Below are 20282 nucleotides of genomic sequence, written 5' to 3' on the forward strand. Positions count from 1 at the left end.
TAGCGTTTTAACAGTGATAGCTAATGGGTTCCGAGACTGGACATCCCATAGCTTGCATGTCACGGTTGTATTAAAAGAACTGAATATTAAATTGTTCTAAGATGGCTTCAGCTTTATAGTATGCTTATTGTATTGGACACTGTCCAAGAAAAATGACAGCATCAGTCACTTCAGCAAGTGCCCCAAAACAGCACGTTTACAATCAAGTGACAGCACCCTCTAGCAGCCGTAGGAATTATAAAGCAAGCAAAAAAGGAAGCCAGATGACGTTGTCATAGAGTATCCCATTTCATATCAAGAAACATTCATTTATTTTATCAATGACCTCAATCGTTTTCTAACCTTAGCCACATGTTTATTACTGAAATCAATGTTTCCCTCACCTTAACTAGATATCTAAACACAAATCATGATCTTTTCCAAAATGGAACATTTTTGTGTCTAAACCTGCCCAAATCTTAACCATAGCCCTGTCCTGTCCCACTACACAACTGTCTTACTTTTTTAACAGTGATTTGAAATGTTGAGATGTTTTCCTGCTGATAGGGCCATCAGATCCAAAAATGTGTCTATGAAGTGGCTAATAAATGAACTTTCCCAACAACATGATACAGGATACACAAATACTTTATTTTTTATGTTAGTCAATATATCAACCTCATGCGCATGCGTGGACATTTATATCACTGGGACATCTGATTAATTATTTAAGGCATAAAATACCACAGTTCATTCTCATGAAATTCACTCACTGTGTGCATACACGGAAAAAGTTTTCTTGGCGTTATTTGGCTGGTAAATTTTTTGGCCCACTGCATAATTAATCCCTGCTGGTTCCCCAAAATGATTTACTTATTTACTGCTCTTCCAGTCTTTTAAAATTTGATGGACCTTAAAGCTCAAATTCTGATAATACTTGTATAAAGAGTGATTTGGGGGTGTTTTATTTATCATTTTACAGCTATTGCCTTTATATTGTGTGTGTACAGAAAAAAAGTCTTTTTAGGTCAGTGCATGTCAGGTGACCTGCTATTCCAACTTCTAAGCCAAAATCACCTGACATCTCAGTGCTATTCCTGGGAGCGTGTTTTATGCACTGCACATTTGCGATTCTGAGAATATATATATATATATATATATACACATATATATATACATATAAAATACCAGAAGGACCCAGACATTAAAATAGAGCTTCAAAGCACCACAAGTGGCCATAAACTCCACTGGGCACCTTTAACTTTAACTCAAGCTGTAGGGTCTTCATGCTTAACTGAATATTTGAGCTTTTGTATAATAGTTTCTGACTTGATAACAATTTCACACTTGAGGAGTCCAATCAAGCTTGCTATTGTGCCAAACTGTCAGCTGAGCATGATCTGTTAATGAAATTCCTGACATAACACTTTGTACTCTGTTTACTGTGTATAAAGAATATCTCTATCGGTTTGTGATGGCACAGCACAAGCATCCTTGCTTTGTTTTTACTGTTCACTGTGTCCCATTAAATTGTACAGCACATTATACTTCAGTTTCTGATGGGTTATCTCTCTTTGTTTTGAGAGTTGAGTCTGACTCTTCAGTAAGGCTAAGAGTTTGGGTATTTGAAGCCACTCCTGAGTCATTTTGACTCTGAAAGGTTGTAAAGGTGGGAGTTTTCTCTTGTGTAAGGTTGGGGCGGTTTGCCCTGCTGCGACGCAATGACTTTATCAGCAGGGGTTGGAGAGAGCGTGCAGAAGCAGCTCGGGAGTTCTGCACGGTGCGCTTATTGATATGTTCGATGGTGAGGCGGCAACGCAGCACCTGGACAAAAACCTCCCTGAACTGTCTGGAGGAGAGGTTGTAGAGGAACGGGTTGAGGACAGAGCTGAGGTAGAAGAAGGTGTCAGCCACAGGGTGGAGAGTGATGTAGCTCCGAAAGTAGGAAGTAGTCCAGCGGGACTTGGGCACAGCAGCCATCATGAGACGACGAATTTGGTTTGGAAGCCAGCATACCATCAAGGATCCCACAATTAGACCTGAGGAAAAGTCAGAGAAGAAGTCAGAAACACCAAAGATGAGAAGAAACAAGAGAACAGCCATGAAAAATTATGAAATTGAAGGAGTTTAATAATTGGGAAATACTATTATTTGCTTTCGCTCTGAGAAGATTGACAGCAATCTCTTGTATGACAGTGGTGCCAATATTCTCATCTGTGTCTCGGCAAATAACCAAATAAGTGTATTTCCCAATATGTCAAACTGTACTGTAAGAAAATACAAGATTTCATTAGGAGGGTTACAGTTATGCTGTCAATGTAGAAAATACTTGTGGGAGTTAAGCTGCAGTTGGAGGGCTGATAATAACAATCATTGCACAATCATCACCTCTGAATCTGTACAACAGGTTGGGAGGATGGGAAGCAACAGGACCCAAAAATTCTTCTGCAGGCAAAAACTGTTTATTGCTGTCGATCCAAGCGCCATCATCTAATATCAGAAACTGGCATGTGGCTCCCAAAGTCTGTTTGGCCCCTTACTTAACTAAACATCATTAATTATCACTCCTTACACTGGGCATCACTTTACCAAGGTGTTTTCTGCTATCAAATCTTTTAAAGGGCGCTGTTTGAACTTGCAGCAATTCTGAGCCCTCTGCACAATGACACCCGTTTGTTCTTGAAGTCTTGGCATCAGACTGTTCTCTTCTATCACCAACCTGTCAGAGCCCTGTGACACAGACAGCATCATTCTCTTCCTTTGGAAGGAAGATATTGGGCAGCCAGACCTATCTCCACAGTGCTGTCTCAGCGCTAGAGAAAAGTCTGGAAGAAAACAATAGGGGTAAAAAAAATGCTCTGGCTTGTTTGTATTTCTTTAAACGAATCACAATAGGTTTCAGCAGATCTAAGCCCAGGATGCAGTGACAGTATTCTGGCAAAATAGTGTTGGGGCAGTACTTGTTTTGGTGGAACATTTGCACATAGGGAGGCAAGTACTGTCATTAAAATGGCTAATTCTCTGCAAATGAAAATGCCACAAAAAACAGCAACCAAAATATGTTGACTATATCTGATTCAACATTTACCAGTAAAAAGCGTAATTTGATAATCTGTGCTCTAAAGGGAAAGTCTGACTATACTTAAGCTCTGGAGGAGCTTACTGAACCCATTTAAACCACAGACAATTTGCTAGCTGTATGTGGCTCTTGCAGACAATATCACAGAGGTTCATGTGAAGTGGAATGGATGGGACTGGTGCATGCCGCTGCCAGCATACAATAATGTGACAAATCAAATCTGATTGGTCGTGCCAGAAAACGGATCATAGGATCAGAGTCTTATTTGTTGTAGATCTTCACAAAAAATCACCAAAAGAACAAAGGCATGTCTTACTGCATGAACCAACTCTTCTTTAAAACTTGCCATTTTGAGTATGTAAGTTGTTAGCTCGTAGGTTGTTGTTCCCTTTAATAAAAGGGGAATTTGAAAACTGTAACATGTAGATAGAGGGAGGGAGAATGCTGGCCAAAGTAGCTGTCCAATGGCAGGTTCATGGCACAGCCTACTTCTGGTGAGTCAGAGTAGAGAGAAGATGAGATTGATTTAAATGATTGTGATTGAAATCAGGCCTATTATACCTGCCAATGTTTATTCTCCCAATCCATTCCAGTTTCTACGTGTACTGCAGATTCTCCTAAATAGGTTGCATGCAGACGTACCTTTGAGTACACTCTACATTGTTCACCGAGGTGAACCACAGTGAACTGATCTCCAGGATACAGGCTGGCGTGTCTGACTGCTTAACCGACCCGTTGACTTATCTTTCTGTCATGTCTGAATCATGTGCATCTTCATTCTCTAATCTGGTGTTTATCCGTTTTCCCTGCAGTGTTTTTAATGGGTATTAGAATGTGACCAAACAGCCTTTAAACATTTACAAAATGATCTGGCTTGAGACATCACTTCCTGCTGTGGAACACAGATAGCCACACATTTATTTAGAATACGCCATCCAAGACTCCAGAGGGAATTATTTATCCCAGTGTCATCTGAAAAAAGAGGAAAAACTCCTGAGAAGAGCTCTCCTCATTGAGATTTAAGTGTGGGTGGTAAAATTCCCACTTTATGTTTGTTTACATCTCAATCTTCAGCAAACTTTGATTGCTTTGGGCCAATGTGTAAGTTTAATTTGTTTCAAAGATGCAAGAGACAGTATTAGTAATTGATTAGCTTGTGCTAACAGGGCAGACGAGGAACTTATTGGAGGAGATTCCACTCTACATCGAACAGCAGCAACAGCTGGTGATGATCAGCCTAGTAAAAGTATCAGGAATATCAGTTTTACAATCACTTGTATAAGCTCAAAAAACCCTGAGATGCTCCTGGGTAACAATGAGTGTAGACTGTGTCTGACTAACTTTAAAGGTGCAGTGTGTAGGATCTAGAGGGATCTATTGCCAGAGATTGTATCTAACTATTTTTTTGGCTGGCTATGGCTCAGCAGGTTGAGAATGGATGAATGTGACAAGTAGGGTAAAAGACCTTTGATTGGTTGAACAACTAGAAAGGCACTATTCCACTACAGGTCCAATTACCATTGGTGTATAGTCACCTGAAACTAAGAATCGTTGTGTTTTCATTTAATTTTGCTTAGAATGAGCCCTTCATATCTGCAAGGGGAGCAGGTCGTCTTCAACTGAGTTCACCAGGTGACTCTGCCATGTTTCTGCAGTAGCTAAGAACAGATACTGACACTGGCTCTTGAGAGGGCCTTCTGCATTTTTATATTACCTAAGGCCTAGGCTTCTTCACACGCTTGGAAAGATGGGTAAGAGAAAAAAAGATGACGACAATTGCAACAGTTCACTTTGTAAGTTTCTAAACAAATATGTTTACTGTATGGCATCGGAGTCTAAAAAAGAAAAAAAAGAAACGAGTTCTGTTGGTTGCAATCTGAAATCTCACCACTAGATGCCACTAAATCCTAAAACCTTCAACTCTATTTGTAAGAAATAAGTAGTACCACTGAATCAACTAAGGATTAACATCTAGTTGAATCTTTGCCAGCTAGCTAGCTAGCAGCCATGTTGGAGAGCATGTGTGTGATATTTGGACAGTAGTTCAGTGAGCTTGATGACAATATCAGGCCTGCAACGGGCATTGTTGCACTTTCTCTTGATTAACTGTTTTCATCGCCAGCTTTAGTATTTTCATTTTCTATGTCCAGTGTTTGATATTTGATGTTGCATTTGACCGTTTATGTTTCATTGCTAGCTATCTGCAGCTATAGAGTGCTTGAATTAAGTTTTTCTGTCTGCCAACATGGAAGTTAGCATCACCCTGGTTGCCTTGTCACTGTGTGATTTTTCCATTGGATTGAACCTCTTTTTTTTTTTAAAGACACATAAAGGATTCAAAATTCACAAGTGGGGTATTTACTGACATATTCGCTCAAGCTTGTGTTAACCACAGACCTTATTTCAGGCAACTTACCGAAGAAATGTTAAAAAAATCTATTGACTTTGAGATGAGGGAACCAGAAGTGCCAAAATGCTAACTCATTTCTGGTTTTAGGACTCATTCCTGGAGCACTTTCTAGCTTGTTGTATAGCCAGGGTTCAATTCCTGTATTAGTAGTGTTTCACTCATGAACTCAGGAGATACTGTGGAGTAAATATAGGCAATTTCAGCTTCTACCCATTTAGAGTAGTGTTAATCTCACATTCCTGCTACTGTGACTAAATAAAATTGATTTTTATAAATATCTTACTTGTCTCGACTCAGTGCCAGTAAACTGGTATTAAATTATTATTTTGTATTACATTATTAAATAAAAACTTAGCATGGTTTACACTTATATCTTAACTGGTGCTGTCATGTATTATTATTTTGTGGATTCAGTTCAGGAGGTAATGTACTCAGGTAAGGTCCTTGTAATGACAATGGAAGCAGAGTCAAGGTATGGATCCTGATAGTTTCCTCTCCAAACAAAAAGACATCTCAAGATTTTATCATTATGTGCAGCTGTTAAAAAGACACATATTTACACTCAAACCACAGTCATGTGTATCACACTGACAATATAGCACACTGCATTATAGGAAACTACCCTTTCAATTATTATTTTAATGATTAAAGATAAAAGGAGAAAAAGTAATGGCAATGAAAAGTCCTACAATAAAGTGACAACCTTTCATTAAACCCCACTAAGCACAGACAAAATAGAAAAGGATAAAAACAAAAAACAATACTTGGATTTATTGTGTTGTTTATTAAGGCTAGTTGTACCATGCCGACTTGAAATCGATAAAATAAAATGTCATTGATGAGTACTGCATTTTATAGTGGAAAGATATTCATCACTGTTAATGACTGAGTCAAAGCAAAGTTTGTGAGGACAATGAAGAGACAGAAAGAGATATTACGACACAGACACAGAGAAAATTGAGATGAAAACGAGTCATGAGGGGGAGAAGAGACTGAAATAGGAAAATGAACGAGCTGGGAATACAAATGCACAACATACAATGTGAAGAGAGACAAGTAAAATGAAAGACAAAGGAGGGGACAAACGCTGGCTGATTCTAAGGCTGTTTGATGTCAAAATGCGTGATGTTTTTCATAAAAAGTGTTCTCAGCTTTCATGGTGTTTTAGAGACATTTACAGCTGGAGCAGAAGCCCATGGCAATGAAGGATCAACATGAAGTTGTTATTGAGCATTAAATAAAAGTTTATGTGCAGAGAGAGATGTCAAATCCTATTAGATCCATCCTGTCAGGTCCCACCAGTAAAACATGTTTGCTGAAGAAAAATAACCTGTTGTCAAGATAAACTTTTTATCAATGTCATGAGTCATATCTTTAAAAATTTGAATGACACTGTGTCCACACACGCTTCCATCAAAACAATCTTAAGATGGCACTGACAAAACCTGGAATATGACACATCATCACATTATGTTCCAGCATTTAAAAATATCACTGATTGGACAAATGGGGACGCTGTATTTAAATGCAGTTTTCTTTTGAACATGACGTCATATACACAGCACCACTGACACAGTGTGGGAGGATGATGTGCTCTGGCATTTTAAAAACTTACATGGATTGACATGCAAGGAGGCATCATCATTAAAGGTCAGTTTTATTCAGTTTTAGATCTGCATCATTTTTTTATTTTTAAACTCTTTGGTGTTTCAGATATCAACGGTGAATCAAATGACTAACCATAATGACTAAACCACTAACCCTAATGTGTAACAGTTTGCTCCTCCTGCTGAAGCCACTTTAAACCTGCAACCAACTCTGCAACTCTACACAGCTGTTAGCTTCTTTTTAGTGTTTTTTAGCTAATTATTTTGGTTCTACATCCGAGATGCACTATCGTAGAGTGTTACCACTTCTATCAACCCAGCTATACAATGGTAGACAGCTATTTATACTAAGAAACATGTGCAAATTACCTATAAATTACATTTGTATTTTAATAATTTTGGGCTGCACATTGGAACTTCAGTAACAGGTTTCTGGGTTAGAACCAAATAGCCAGCTGGGGCCCTTCTGTTTGCATGTTCTCCGTGTGTCAACATGGGTTTTCTCTGGGTTCTCTGGCTTCCTCCCACAGTCCAAAAACATGCAGGTTGGGTTAACTTGTGACTTTAAATTGCCCCTGAGTGTGAATGTGAGCATGACTGGTTGTCTGTCTTTATGTGTGTAAGCCCTGTGATAGTCCGGCAACCTGTCCAGGGTGAACCCTCAATGTCAGCTGGATGCAACCCTGAATAGGATAAGCTGTTACAGATAATGAATGAATATAAGTACTTTGTTATATTTGTTATAATATTTTGCCAAATACATTTCTTGAGAATTTAAGCCTGGATTACATTCCATGGCAATGTATACTCATACAGAGCAATCCCTCTCAATCATCATTAATAGCCAACTAGAAGTGTGTGTTGGTGTATTTATCTGCAGGAGCCCTGCCCTCAGGGTGCCGTTCCATTTTTCTGACAGCCCAAAATTCCAAAACACCAGTAGTCCGATAAATGTCCCACTGGACTGAAAGCCCATTTGTTCAACACCGCGTTATCCCGAAAACAAACATCCATTGCTGCAAAGGTCCATTGCTCCAAAAATTCACACTCTTAGTTAGAAAGATTAATGGCCTGTAATTATTCAGTAGTGATAATTTTAGTTATATGGTGAAGGCATGGCAGTGCCGCCCCTCTGCCTGTATTTACTTATTTTCTTCATATTAGTAATGTTCCTTGGCATAGGGTGAAGGTAAGGTCGAGAGTTAGGTGTCAGGCGGTAAGAAGCACTCATTCCAAGAGGAAGCTACGAAAACCACTGACACAGCATCAAAAACACACAAATATAGCAAGGCGAAATGCCAAGTGGACAAAGCTTGTTCCAAAACAAGGATGAATCTGGGGTTGACTGTCACTTTCATCCCACTGGCTATAGAATTTACAAAAGTAGCCTTCAATTCAATTCAACATAACTGTGAAAAACAATCAGGCTTTGGTTACCACAAGAGGGTACTGCAGAAAGACAATTTAAATTCAGTGAAAGAATTGGAGTTTATCAATATATACACTAACTTTCCAGATACAATAAATTAACATTTCCTACTTATGATGATAAAAAACTGACCACGGGCAGCATTACATTGGTCTCAAAATGTATTTGCTGTTGCAAGTTAGTCGTTTACCTCATTTTTACAGGAGTTACTGGAGACAAAACCAGAGCTAAAAGGAAGTGAATGTTGGAGTTACATGATTCAAGTGCCCTGAAACACAGCTCCAGTTTTGCCTTCTATGCTAGGTGTTAAGTGGACAATGTTTGTTAAGAGATTAGATGCAATACGCTTATTAGCAGACAATATGTTGCCTGTGTTTCTTTCTGAGACTTTCTGCCCTTTAGCAAGGCTTATCAGTTGGGAAAAGCAGGTAACTGCTCCAGGACAACAAACCTAAAAGGGCCATGAAGGCCCCTGTGTTGACTATGTCGCAATTAGTTTGTGGTGATTTAAATTTGAATGTCCCAAACCCCAAGATGGATCCTTCCAATTGCTTATTATTTACGACTAACAGTCTAAAACCCAAAGATATTTGATTGACAATGATAGAGAAAAGCAGCATATCCTGACATGAAACAGCTGCAACCAACAAATGCTTTTTTTTCATTCAATTCTACCAATTTAAATGATAACTGATTATCAGATATTTTGCTGGTTGATTTTCTGCTGCTTAACTACTTGGTAGACTGACTAAATGTTTCCTCTCTAGTTTGAAATTTGCAAATATGATTGGTAATATGCATCACAAGCGGCCAGGGGTTTATTTTTTCCCCAGACCCACCAACTTGGTCACTCTAGTCCTGGAACATTGCAGCTTTCAAAAACTCCAGTTTACTACACTAAATGGCCTCCAAAGAGTGGTTTAACAATGGGTTCTCTCATGCATCTTGATAGTATTTATCTTTGAGAACATAGATTTGCATGTTTAGTTTGACCCAACCACAGTGAGCACAAACGTAGCCACTACTTAAGTTTGCCATATTCTTAGTCTAATCTCTTGAGACAAGCTACCCAAAAAAATGCTCAAGATCTCAGCACCATGGAGCAGAATTCTCCACTGCAGCTTGTGGTGAATTGATCCAAGTCTTCAAATCTGCCAGAGAAATTCTACCTCAACTGTGTGATGAGTTCCTTTATATTGTCAGTGACGTTCTTCACTCCTACTGTCTTCAGTGTGGTGAAGTTCAGCAGCCTCCCTGGTTACAAATCTGTGTGAAATGGCTCCAGTTTCTTCTCAATGGCATCAAGCTTTTCCACCAAACCCACCATGAATTTTTTTCTTTCCCCTGTAGTTGCAGATTGAGTGCATTAAAATGGAAAAATACATCTTTTAAAAATGCAAAGTTGCACTTGTATTCTGTTTTGCATGATGTGCGGTGAGCTGCTCCTGATTAATTTTGCTTCAGGAAATCCACAACTCGATCCCTGAGTTCAGTGAAGTGCTCCAAGGCTTTGCCTTACTCAGCCAGCGCATGTCAGTGTGGAGTAAGAGGTCACCATGAGTAGCCTGAGATTCCAGCACAAATTTGTGGAACAGGTGATGCTGCTTACTTGAATTCCCTCTGATTAAGTTAATTATTTTAACTGTTTTGTCCATAAACTGTTTTAGATCCCCACTTAGTATGGCGCACAGCACGTTTTGGTGAATGAGACAGTGAAGTGCATTAGTTTTGGGAGCGACATTTTCAGTTGTGCTCACTGGACCCCAGTTTTTGCTGACCATGCATCTGTAACAATTAGGTCGACTTTTTTTTTAACAATAAACCATGCCTTTTTAAATAGCTCCTCCAATTTTCCAAAGATAATATCACTGGTGGTATTACCTCCCAGTGGAACCCAAGCCTCATCAAAATATGTTACAAAAATGGATAACTGGGATATATCAGTGTTGTCAGTAGAGTCATCAATAGCCAAGGATATGTGTTGAGCCTTGTGTGATGATGACGCCTGAGATTGTTTTCTTCTGCAATATCAATCGTTTCATTGCAAATGAGGTTTACTGTTACTGAAAGTTAGTAAGATTAATGAATACTTTCAGTCCATTCTTTATTAAGCACCTATATTCTACATCAACATTCAGCTTCAGGCTCCTTAGGAGTGACATTTTTGCTTGCCTGTCAAACAATTCAGCAGGCTTTTCTTCCTGCTTCCTGCTTCCTGCAAGCATTTTCCACCGATCAGGATCCTGCATAATAGCGTCAAAACCAGTTAAAGTTGATTAATATTTCCTGTCAATCAGGACTGCATTCTGCAATCATGTTTCCATAATTACAGATTTTAACCATCACTCCTCAGTGAACTGCCTCATTGGCGGAGGTCTGAAAGCATTTTCTAGTTAGGTATCTAGCTATCATTATGGATTTCCCATGTTTTAAGGAGTCTGTTTATGCTGATAAATCCTAAAAAAATAACACTGTATTTGAAAGAAAGTGAAAATATTAAACAATGATAGGCTAAATAGGCCTAAATACTTTTTTTTATTTGAAACTGCAGCACCTGCAGTGTCTGCTTCATAAAATTCTGGCCCTTGGACAAATGTAGTTGATGACCCCTGCTATATGGGCAATTGATGAAAACTTGCCATCGTTACCCTACCATCCTTAGAAATGATACTAACTGTCCAATAAAGATATTATCAGTATCACAAGCTCCACTTTTTCAGTTTCTATAAAACTTGGAGGAATGATGCATTTTGGTAGTTAGTTCTGGCTCTTAAAAATTACAAAGTTCAAACTTTAAATAGGCCTCTAAAATGTCACTTAGAGGGATGATGCAGCTTGATACTGATTAGCCAACAAGGCTGCTTTTATTATTGGTGGTCTTACTCTGATCAAGGCAATAGCCCATGTATGAAATGGCAGTATCTTTCTTTAAGATGGATTTTTTTTTTTTGTTTGGTTCTACCTGTCATGTCGGCTCATTGATCACAGTCTAGGCGTTCATCTGGAAAACTGCCACTGAGTCAGCACAGATCAGTAACGTCCCTGCAATGAGGAGTGTGTGAAGCTGAAAGTGTGTATGTGTTCGATCCACACTTGGATATCTGTGAAGCACTTACATGTTGTTGATAAATCTTTAATATTATTATTATTATTATTATAATTCCACTCTTGTCATGCTGAACGCGCCTGCCTCAAAACTGCAGTCTCATTTGTGGTGTCCCCAAGCTCCCTGACACACAATCAAACACACACACACACACACACACACATACTACACAAAGACTTACAGTCTCCACACCATGGGCAAAATATAACTGTCTGCTAATTAGAAAGCAATTAAACCAGATTATCGGAACAATTAATTGTCTGTCTTTGCAGTAATTAGAGTGTGTGATTGAGCTTCTTAGTTCTATGATGCAGTGCACAGTGGGGGAGAACAGGGTAAGTTGAGCCTTTGTTTCAAGTAAACATGTTACATCATTAAATGTGGTAAAAAAAAAAATTAAAAAAAGGAAAAAGACTATAGAACTCTTTTTAAAGGCCTCAATGTTACATGCAGCCATGAAAGTTGGAGATAAAGATGTAACCTTTTAACTTTCAAAGGGTTAATGTTTTCTCTCCCCCCAAGTTTTGTTACATTTTATGGTCATGATTTTTTCAGCAATAGTCATTCAAAGTATTTACATTATGTCAACATCTCTGTGTGGTACTACCTAGTATATAGTAGTTTTTATTAGTGCATTCCCATGCAGGATTCTAGTTGCCTTCGCACACATGATGGATTCACAGGAAATGATTCATGCATGTAATCCAGCGTTACTGTCACTGTTACAATTTGGTCTCATTGGTGTAAGCCTCACTTTTTACTGCTCATTCTCCTACAGTCATATCAGCAGTGGAGTCCTCATGAGAGGGTTATGGCCCCCCTGAAACAATTGCGGGGCCAGTCACTGGCCTCACCCTGCAGAAAATAATTGGAGGCTTACATTACTAGGCATTGTGAGGCTGCTGGGCACACATTTTTTAAGATAGTGTGATGGTGGTATCTTGTGAGACGAGACAGCCTAAGGCATCAATTGGTACTAGGGTTGAGTATCAGTACTTGATGAAGATTCTCAGCAATCCTAAGTGCTATATCTTTTATTTATTTATTTACTTGTTTATTTATCAGGGACAATGCATATTAATGAACAGTGAACTGTAAATATACCGGAATTAGCCAAAAGGCTAGGTTTCATCCGCAGTCCCTGGCCAGATCTGAGTTGGCAGCCTAAGTAATAAAAAAGTTAGAAGTTTAAAACAATATCATTGCATGCAGTTTAAGATATAAGATAAAAAATATAGTAACAGGTAAACATAGCAACGCAAACATAAAAGCAGAGCAAGCCAAGACTCTACAAATAACAATTACAAAGCAGCCTAATTCACAAAAAACAAGCATAGACTGCAACAAACAACAGCAAGACAGACATAAGCAAAAGAATATGGCAGGCAGGCAGTTGTTAAAGAGTGGACAGAGGCAGCAGTTGAGTATTAATGTTTACAGGTTTGATTGTTGATGAGCCATGATTATGATATCGTAGGCAGCTGGACTTGCTTGAGTTTCTTAAAGACATAACCTCTTGTCCAAGAGGCTTCTTCAGATCTAACTGACTGGTGGAAAGAAGCCTCCTGAATGAGAGATGAAACTAAAGCAGGTCCAGTTGCCTATGATATTGGTATTGACTGAAATAACCTGGTACCAAGTAGTATCAAAACATCTCCAATCAAACAATATCTGCATTTAATCCTTTTTGTGCTGGTGGTCTGATCCTGGGCTGTCCCAACAAACTCCCAGAAACGGTTTGACTCTGTTGTTAAACCAGTTGATGAAAAGCCGCGTGATGTGTGATACCATATTATGTTTGCTTGTTAGGAAGGGGGCTAACTAGTACTCAAAAGTTCGGATAAATTCTGATGAGGGAAGAACTGGCATGATGATTTTCAAAGGGGTCCCTTGAACTCCCACCTCAAGATATCTGAATGAAAATGGGTTCTAAGGGTACCAGTGAGTTTCTCCTAACCTTGAGAAGGCCTGTTTTAATTAAAATGCTTTGTTTCTTATAATTAATGAAAATCAAATTAAAGCTGAATATTTGTCTTTTTAAGAATAAGCTTATTTAAAAAACAATGAATTACTATGAAATATAGGTGGGCCAAATCTGGCCCTTGAAAGGGTGCCAAGTGGCCCTCCAACCATTTCCTAATTCACAATCAAATTAAATGGATTCAGACTGGGATTTTTTTGTATGTTGAATGAAAACAAGGTACCAAAGTGCATAAAAAGACAAGAGCTTGTTTATCAAAAAAAAAAGTGTCAAGAGAGGATGCCCTTAGAGCCCCCTGACAGAGGTCAGGCTAAGCCCCGAATGTCCTCAAAACCTAGAAACACCCCTGCTTACACCTGGCCTGTGTGGTATTGCTGCGCCTTTATTCCTGTGGACAAAGATGAGTCATGACAGCAAAGGCCAAAAAGCTGAAAAGTGATTTATTACATATACTGATAAATATTATTAATGCTTGTATATTAACTGGCCCATGGCCTCCTGTCATTTTGCAAAAATGGCCCCCAGGCAAAGCAAGCTGATTATCCCTGGTATAGATGCATTGTTGTAGAACTCAAAATGTTAACTGCACTGGCATCAGTCTATGTGAATTAGATAATTAGTCATATGTACTGTAAAATGAGAAAACAAAGTATATCAGTATGTGATTTCTTAACTCTCGCACTGACAATGAGTTTAATAGCAACCCCTGAAATACAGTTATGGTTTTTGGTTTTGATATGCCATCCCAACATTTTAAGCGGCACCTATGAAAAAAAAAAAAACGTGTGGTTTAACACAACACACTAACACACACACATCATATACAAGTTTTACAGCATTGTGACTACATCTGGAAAGATTTCCCAGTGAGCAACAGCAGCACACTGCCATTCACCAAAGTTACTGCTAATGCAAACCCCAAATTGCCTACTGCTGCTACCTTACATTAAAAGTATTAACTGCATTTTATCATGAAACAGTCATAAGACCTGCCTTACAATAAATGCACACAGCAAGTTTAAGTTTATTAATCCCCCTGAGGGGAAATTCAGTGTTTTCACTCTTGCTTGTCAATTACACACAGGTCTGAAAGACACACACATGCACAAACAGGACCTATACATGCACAAAGTGGAGAGATCTCAGAGTGAGGGGGCTGCCCTTTGGTCAGGCGCCCCGAGCAGTTGGGGGGTTCGGTGCCTTCCTCGGCAGTGCCCAGGAGGTGAACTGGCACCTCTCCAGCCACCAGTCCACGCTCCATATTTTGGTCCGGACGGGGACTCGAACAAGCAACCCTCCGGTTCCCAACCCAAGTCCCTATGGACTGAGCTACTGCCGCCCCAACAGCAATTGCTCATCAAAAATGCACACTTGAAATAAGCTCCTTGAACAAATGTTTCTCCTTCAACAGTCCTCCCATTGTTCCACACTGCACAACAACAGAAATCATGACATCATTGTCTCATTAGTATTAATTACTACTGTCGATCACACATCAAAGGTGACACCCAGGTGAATGTTCCTTATCTGGACCTTTTTGTTTGCCAACCCAGGAAAAAAATATCAGGTTTAAGTAAAGACACAACATGGAATTAATTAACAGCAAGTGATGATGTCTCTAATAGCAAGACCAGATATTTAGTTACAATTCACAATTTGAGACATCCCAGATGATCTGAAGAGTCTGAGTCCAACCCTATTATGACACTGTGTAAGTGTAATGGAATGAATATTCAACAGCACAAGCTAAAATGATCACTTTGAAAACCTTGCAGCACTGACTCCTTCACTTGAATCTTTTTGCAGCAAGCTGTCTGCTCCAGAAATACCACCTGCATTCTCAGCAGGGCTTTAGTGAATGCAAAATTTATTTCATAACTCATGGAGGAACTTTTCAAATAGAGGGCATCACCACATCATTGATGCCCTCCAGTTCCCTGATTGGAAACTGCTCCGTAGATTTAAATTGAATAATCAAAAGAAGAGAAATATTTCCTCTAGTATTTATGGATGCTGTCTGACATAAGACTAAATCTTCATAGTAGTTTTGATTGCATATTGATTTAAAGCATATGTCAAATCTATAACATTACCAAAATGAAAAGTGTTAATGAAGGAGAAGATGACTATGTGATGAAATCATGACTATCTGCGTGATGAGGGGAAAGGTAAGAAATGAGCCTCTTCATTTATTAACTGCATGATTATGCAACTGATTTTAGCCCCAGAAGCTGTTAACTTCAGTCTGCATCAGTGCAGCATATACTGTAAGATGAGCCAACAAAATATACTTATTAACTCTCTCAATAAAAAGTAAAGGTTTATGTGTATGACATTTCCATCACTGCATGGAATATATTACCTAAACTACCACTGTAATATATAATTTAGATTTCTGTAAATTCTACTTCTACACAATAGAGCCAAAACCTGACAAAAATGTTTGAAGGTTATCAGACATAAAGTTAAATAATATAACTTACAAACTATAAAAAATATGTCAATAAATAATTAAAACGGCTTCAACCTCCAATCAGTTGGTAAAAAGAAAGCTTATTATCAATATTACCAACCACATTTCCAGTTTTTATGATAATGAGGTGGGCGTACCCACGTACATACACAGCAATAATTGGTTCAGAGTGTGTGCATGCATGTGTATCAGTGGAGCAAGTAAGAAGACTGTGTAGCAAGCTAGCCTAGCCTTTTCAGCTAGGTACCTAGCTCAATTTTCAAAAGATCCTTTGCCATTAATTTTTTCTTCTTACAGTTTTCATACTCAGCACTAAAGTTACATTACATGACATTTATTTGGCTGATGCTTTAGCCAAAGCAACGTAAGTGCATTCAACCATGTGGGTACAACCCAGAAAGTGCAAAAATTAGGCAACTTCTTCAAATATGCTGATCTACTTCAAGTGTCACATTTTTCAGCCGAGGTGCGGTCTTAACTGATAGAGTTTTCAGTCTGTGATGGAAGAAGTGTAGACTTTTTGCTGTCCTGATGTCAGTGGGCAGTTCGTTCCATTATTTACGAGCCACAACAGCAAACAGTCAAGATTTTGCAGAGCAGTAGCCAGGGCCCCTCCAGAGTGAGGGGGTAGCAAGCAGTGGCAGTAGTGGAGCTTTGTGGATGTGTGGTTTGACAATGTCCTGGACGTAAAATGAGCCTGAGCCGTTCACAGCACAACAGGCAAGTACCAGTGTCTTGAATCAGATTCAAGCAACCACTGGGAACTTGGGTAGATTGAAGACCAGTTAGGCTGCTGCACTCTGAATAAGCCGCTGAAGTTACACCCAGTAGCTACTTTTTCCTTTTGTTTTCTTTTTTTTGTTTTTGTGTGTGTGTGTGTGTGTGTGTGTGTGTGTGTGTGTGTGTGTGTGTGTGTGTGTATGAGGGGTCAAACATATCAGCAAACACACACACTGCATTCACTGCGTACTTGACACGTGTAAATTGCGTGTGCAACCATCACTGTGTACTTGCTTCGCGTGCAGTGTGCGTGCATTCACCGTGTACTTGTTACACATGCAATGCGCGTGCAATGCCTGCACACGCCTAGACGTGTGGTCATTAGTGTGGTTACGTGCGTAGACACGCATGTGTAGTGTATGTGTAGCGTTTGATAAGACGTTGTGTTACACCCACAAACGTAATAACGGCCCACAAACGTAATAAACCACATACGTAATACAAAGCTGCAGCTTTGACTGTAATAATCCCGCAAATGTAATAAATTGTAATAAAGCCTTGCCTGAACCTCTTCTGTGAAGCCTTCTTCCGTACCTCCGGGCTCCATACACCCAGGAGAGTTGAGCCTGATAGGAGGGGCCAAATTTGAATGTGTGTTTACAAACAGCAACTGGAAAATCCTCCAGACCCTGCCTTTAAGTGTAATGTAAGGTCTCATCCACTTATTATTATTTGAATATGAATTATTTGATAGTTGCCGCAAATAAATTAATGTATGGGTATGCATCAAAACTCTACCAATCAAACCAAAGAAGATGCGCAGGCAATGGTCACTTCGCGGTAAAACAGTTCAATTTTGGAACAACTTTTCACCCCTTTCCCAGTAAGGGAATTGCTCATTTGTATACACAACACTTGATAAGTCTAAATAGGCAAGAATCTAAAGGACAAGAATATGTGGGAAGAAAATATCATTGCCTGTTGAAGACATCTAGTTAGCAACTTGTATAAGCTGCAGATTTTTAGTATTCGTGGTTTATTCATTCAATTAGATTCAGATTTGCTTTAGTGGTGTAAATATCACAACAACAATATTGCCAAAGCATCAAGAATCAGTTCAACAAAAATTAATGAATTTCATGAATTAAAACAAGAAAAGAGTAGCATAGTACTGTTAAAACTTGCTCTGTTTGTGGGCGTGCATGTGTGTTTGAGTTATATTATTGTATGTGTGATTTTGTATATGTGTGTATATGGGGATGAAATAATTAAAAGAAAAATAATAATAATAGTAATAATAATGATTAAAATAATTGTGATTATTATCACAATTATCTTTTTTTATGAAAATAAATGATAATTTAATCATTAAAGATTCCTTCAAGACATGTTTTAACGTATATAAATGTTTCTCTTTGAATGATAATGTATTATATAGTTTTTCCACAAAAAATTCAATTATCTTGTTAAAATCCTTAAAATGACATCTACACCTTCTCCCTCATTAAAAATGCTAGAATCTATAAATATGCCAATTTTATTCTTCATCCCAAAGGTTTCACTGTTAAGTTCATTCTCAGTGTATGTGCACTGGAGGCTTCAAGTTTCCACATCACACTTGTGTAAGTTGAACATTGGACCATGACTGGCTTCTAAAATATTTGTGATGTCACAAATCATGCTTGTAGCCCTTCCAAAGAAAGAACGACATATTCAAGTTTTTGGCATTTGATATGCAGACATATTTTAATTAAATGGTTCAAAAATAGGCTACATAAGCCACCAACATAGGCTTGTAGCCCTAGCCCCTCATATGAGCATTTTCAGCAGATAAATGTGAAAACAGCCTTTGAGTGTCAAGCTCTGCACATACGTCATTCTGCACAGTGAGGCTCAAACATTCATCTGTAGAAACAAGAAGAAAACATATTTTTGAATGGAGGAGGATTAAGTTATTGTAAACCATGGTTTTTAAAACCTTACAACCTGCACCTGACCCCCTATGAGAGCCAACCCATCCTGTCCGAGGTGCTGAACAGGTACTGTAGGCCAGATGCTGCAGAGAAATCCGTATTAACAAGAGGCAGAAGAAAATAAAATAAATCCAATTAAACGACATATTTGCTACCACAGAGTAATTCTGTGAACTGACAAGGAATGACCAGTTTGTGCATGTGTGTGTATGTGTGTGTGTTTCTGTAAGTTATTTCTAACTTACTCAGAACGCTACTCTGTCACTTTCTGACCCGCCCCACCCGACCTGTGGGTTGCTTGTCAACACACGCATCACTATTGGCAGGTGTATAAGTAAACAAACAAAACTACATTATTCAGTCTCATATTACATTTGTGGGAAGTTATTACAGTTTAGATTTTCACCTTCCCACATATGTAATAATTTCCTGCAAATGTAATAGTTATTACATTTGCGGAAAATTGTGTGTTACGTTTGTAGTAGGCAGCTGCTATTACGTTTGTGGGAAATTTATTACATTTGCGGGATTATTATATTCAAAGCTGCAGATTTGTATTACGTTTGTGGTTTATTATGTTTGTGGGCCGTTATTACGTTTGCGGGTGTAACAATGTGTGAGCGCGTCGTGTATGAGGGGTCAAACATTTCACCCAACCACACTACAACGCATCACTTGCGCCTACTTAGGACACATCAGATCTAATCAAACCGCGTGAGCGCCCACCTACATTTTACATAGGGTTACTATGGAGACACGAGTGTTACACACACGCCCGCTACATGACGCGCAGGCGTTGTGCGCTCCACTCACACGACGCGCTCACATGATGCGCTCACATGTCTTATCAGTACGCGTGCACAGCGCGTTACAAACGCTACACATACACTACACCTGCGTGCCTACGCACGCACGTCCAATTAGCAGAGTTAGCATAGCGATGCTACGTGTCACACGTCCGTAACACGACGCGTTGTTGCTTCAACAGCTGACACTTTTGACCCCTGTGATTACATGACGTGTCTACGCACGCATGTCTAATAACCACATGTCTAGGCGTGTGCAGGCATTGCACGCGCATTGCATGTGTAACAAGTACACGGTGAATGCACACGCAGTGCACGCAAAGCAAGTACACGGTGATGGTTGCACACGCAATTTACACATATCAAGTACGCAGTGAATGCAGTGTGTGTGCGTTCGCTGATACGTTTGACCCCTCATAGTCGTGTGAGTGGAGTGCACAACGCCTGTGCATTATGTAGCGGGCGTGTGTGTAACACTCGTGTCTCCATAGTAACCCTATGTAAAATGTAGGCATGTGCTCACATGGTTTGATTAAATCTGATGTGTCCTAGGCAGGCGCAAGTGACGCGTTGTAGTGTGGTTGGGTGAAACGTTTGACCCCTCATAGTGTGTGTGTGTGTGTGTGTGTGTGTGTGTGTGTGTCTGTGTGTCTGTGTGTCTGTGTGTTTGTGTGTCTGTGATGGCGGCAAAGACTTTGCAGCTCACCATGGCCAAGCTG

General features: G+C 39.2%; 1 protein-coding gene across 2 annotated transcripts in view; it reads right to left on the bottom strand.

Annotated features, from left to right (window-relative positions):
• The window catches only part of gpr39 (G protein-coupled receptor 39), a 74665-nt gene that overhangs the window by 23238 nt on the left and 31145 nt on the right, over nt 1-20282 (bottom strand). Inside the window, exon 2 of one of the 2 annotated variants that reach the window (XM_033618172.2) lies at nt 610-2018. The exons of the other annotated variant lie outside the window; for it this stretch is intronic. Within the exon in view, the coding sequence (XP_033474063.2) occupies nt 1522-2018 (497 nt within the window). The 3' untranslated portion in view covers nt 610-1521. Of the gene's footprint in view, nt 1-609; nt 2019-20282 lie in introns of those variants that run through there. 2 annotated transcript variants of the gene reach the window in all.

Source organism: Epinephelus lanceolatus, chromosome 14 (genome assembly GCF_041903045.1).
Source record: "Epinephelus lanceolatus isolate andai-2023 chromosome 14, ASM4190304v1, whole genome shotgun sequence".
In the NCBI taxonomy this organism is placed as follows: Eukaryota; Metazoa; Chordata; class Actinopteri; order Perciformes; family Serranidae; genus Epinephelus; species Epinephelus lanceolatus.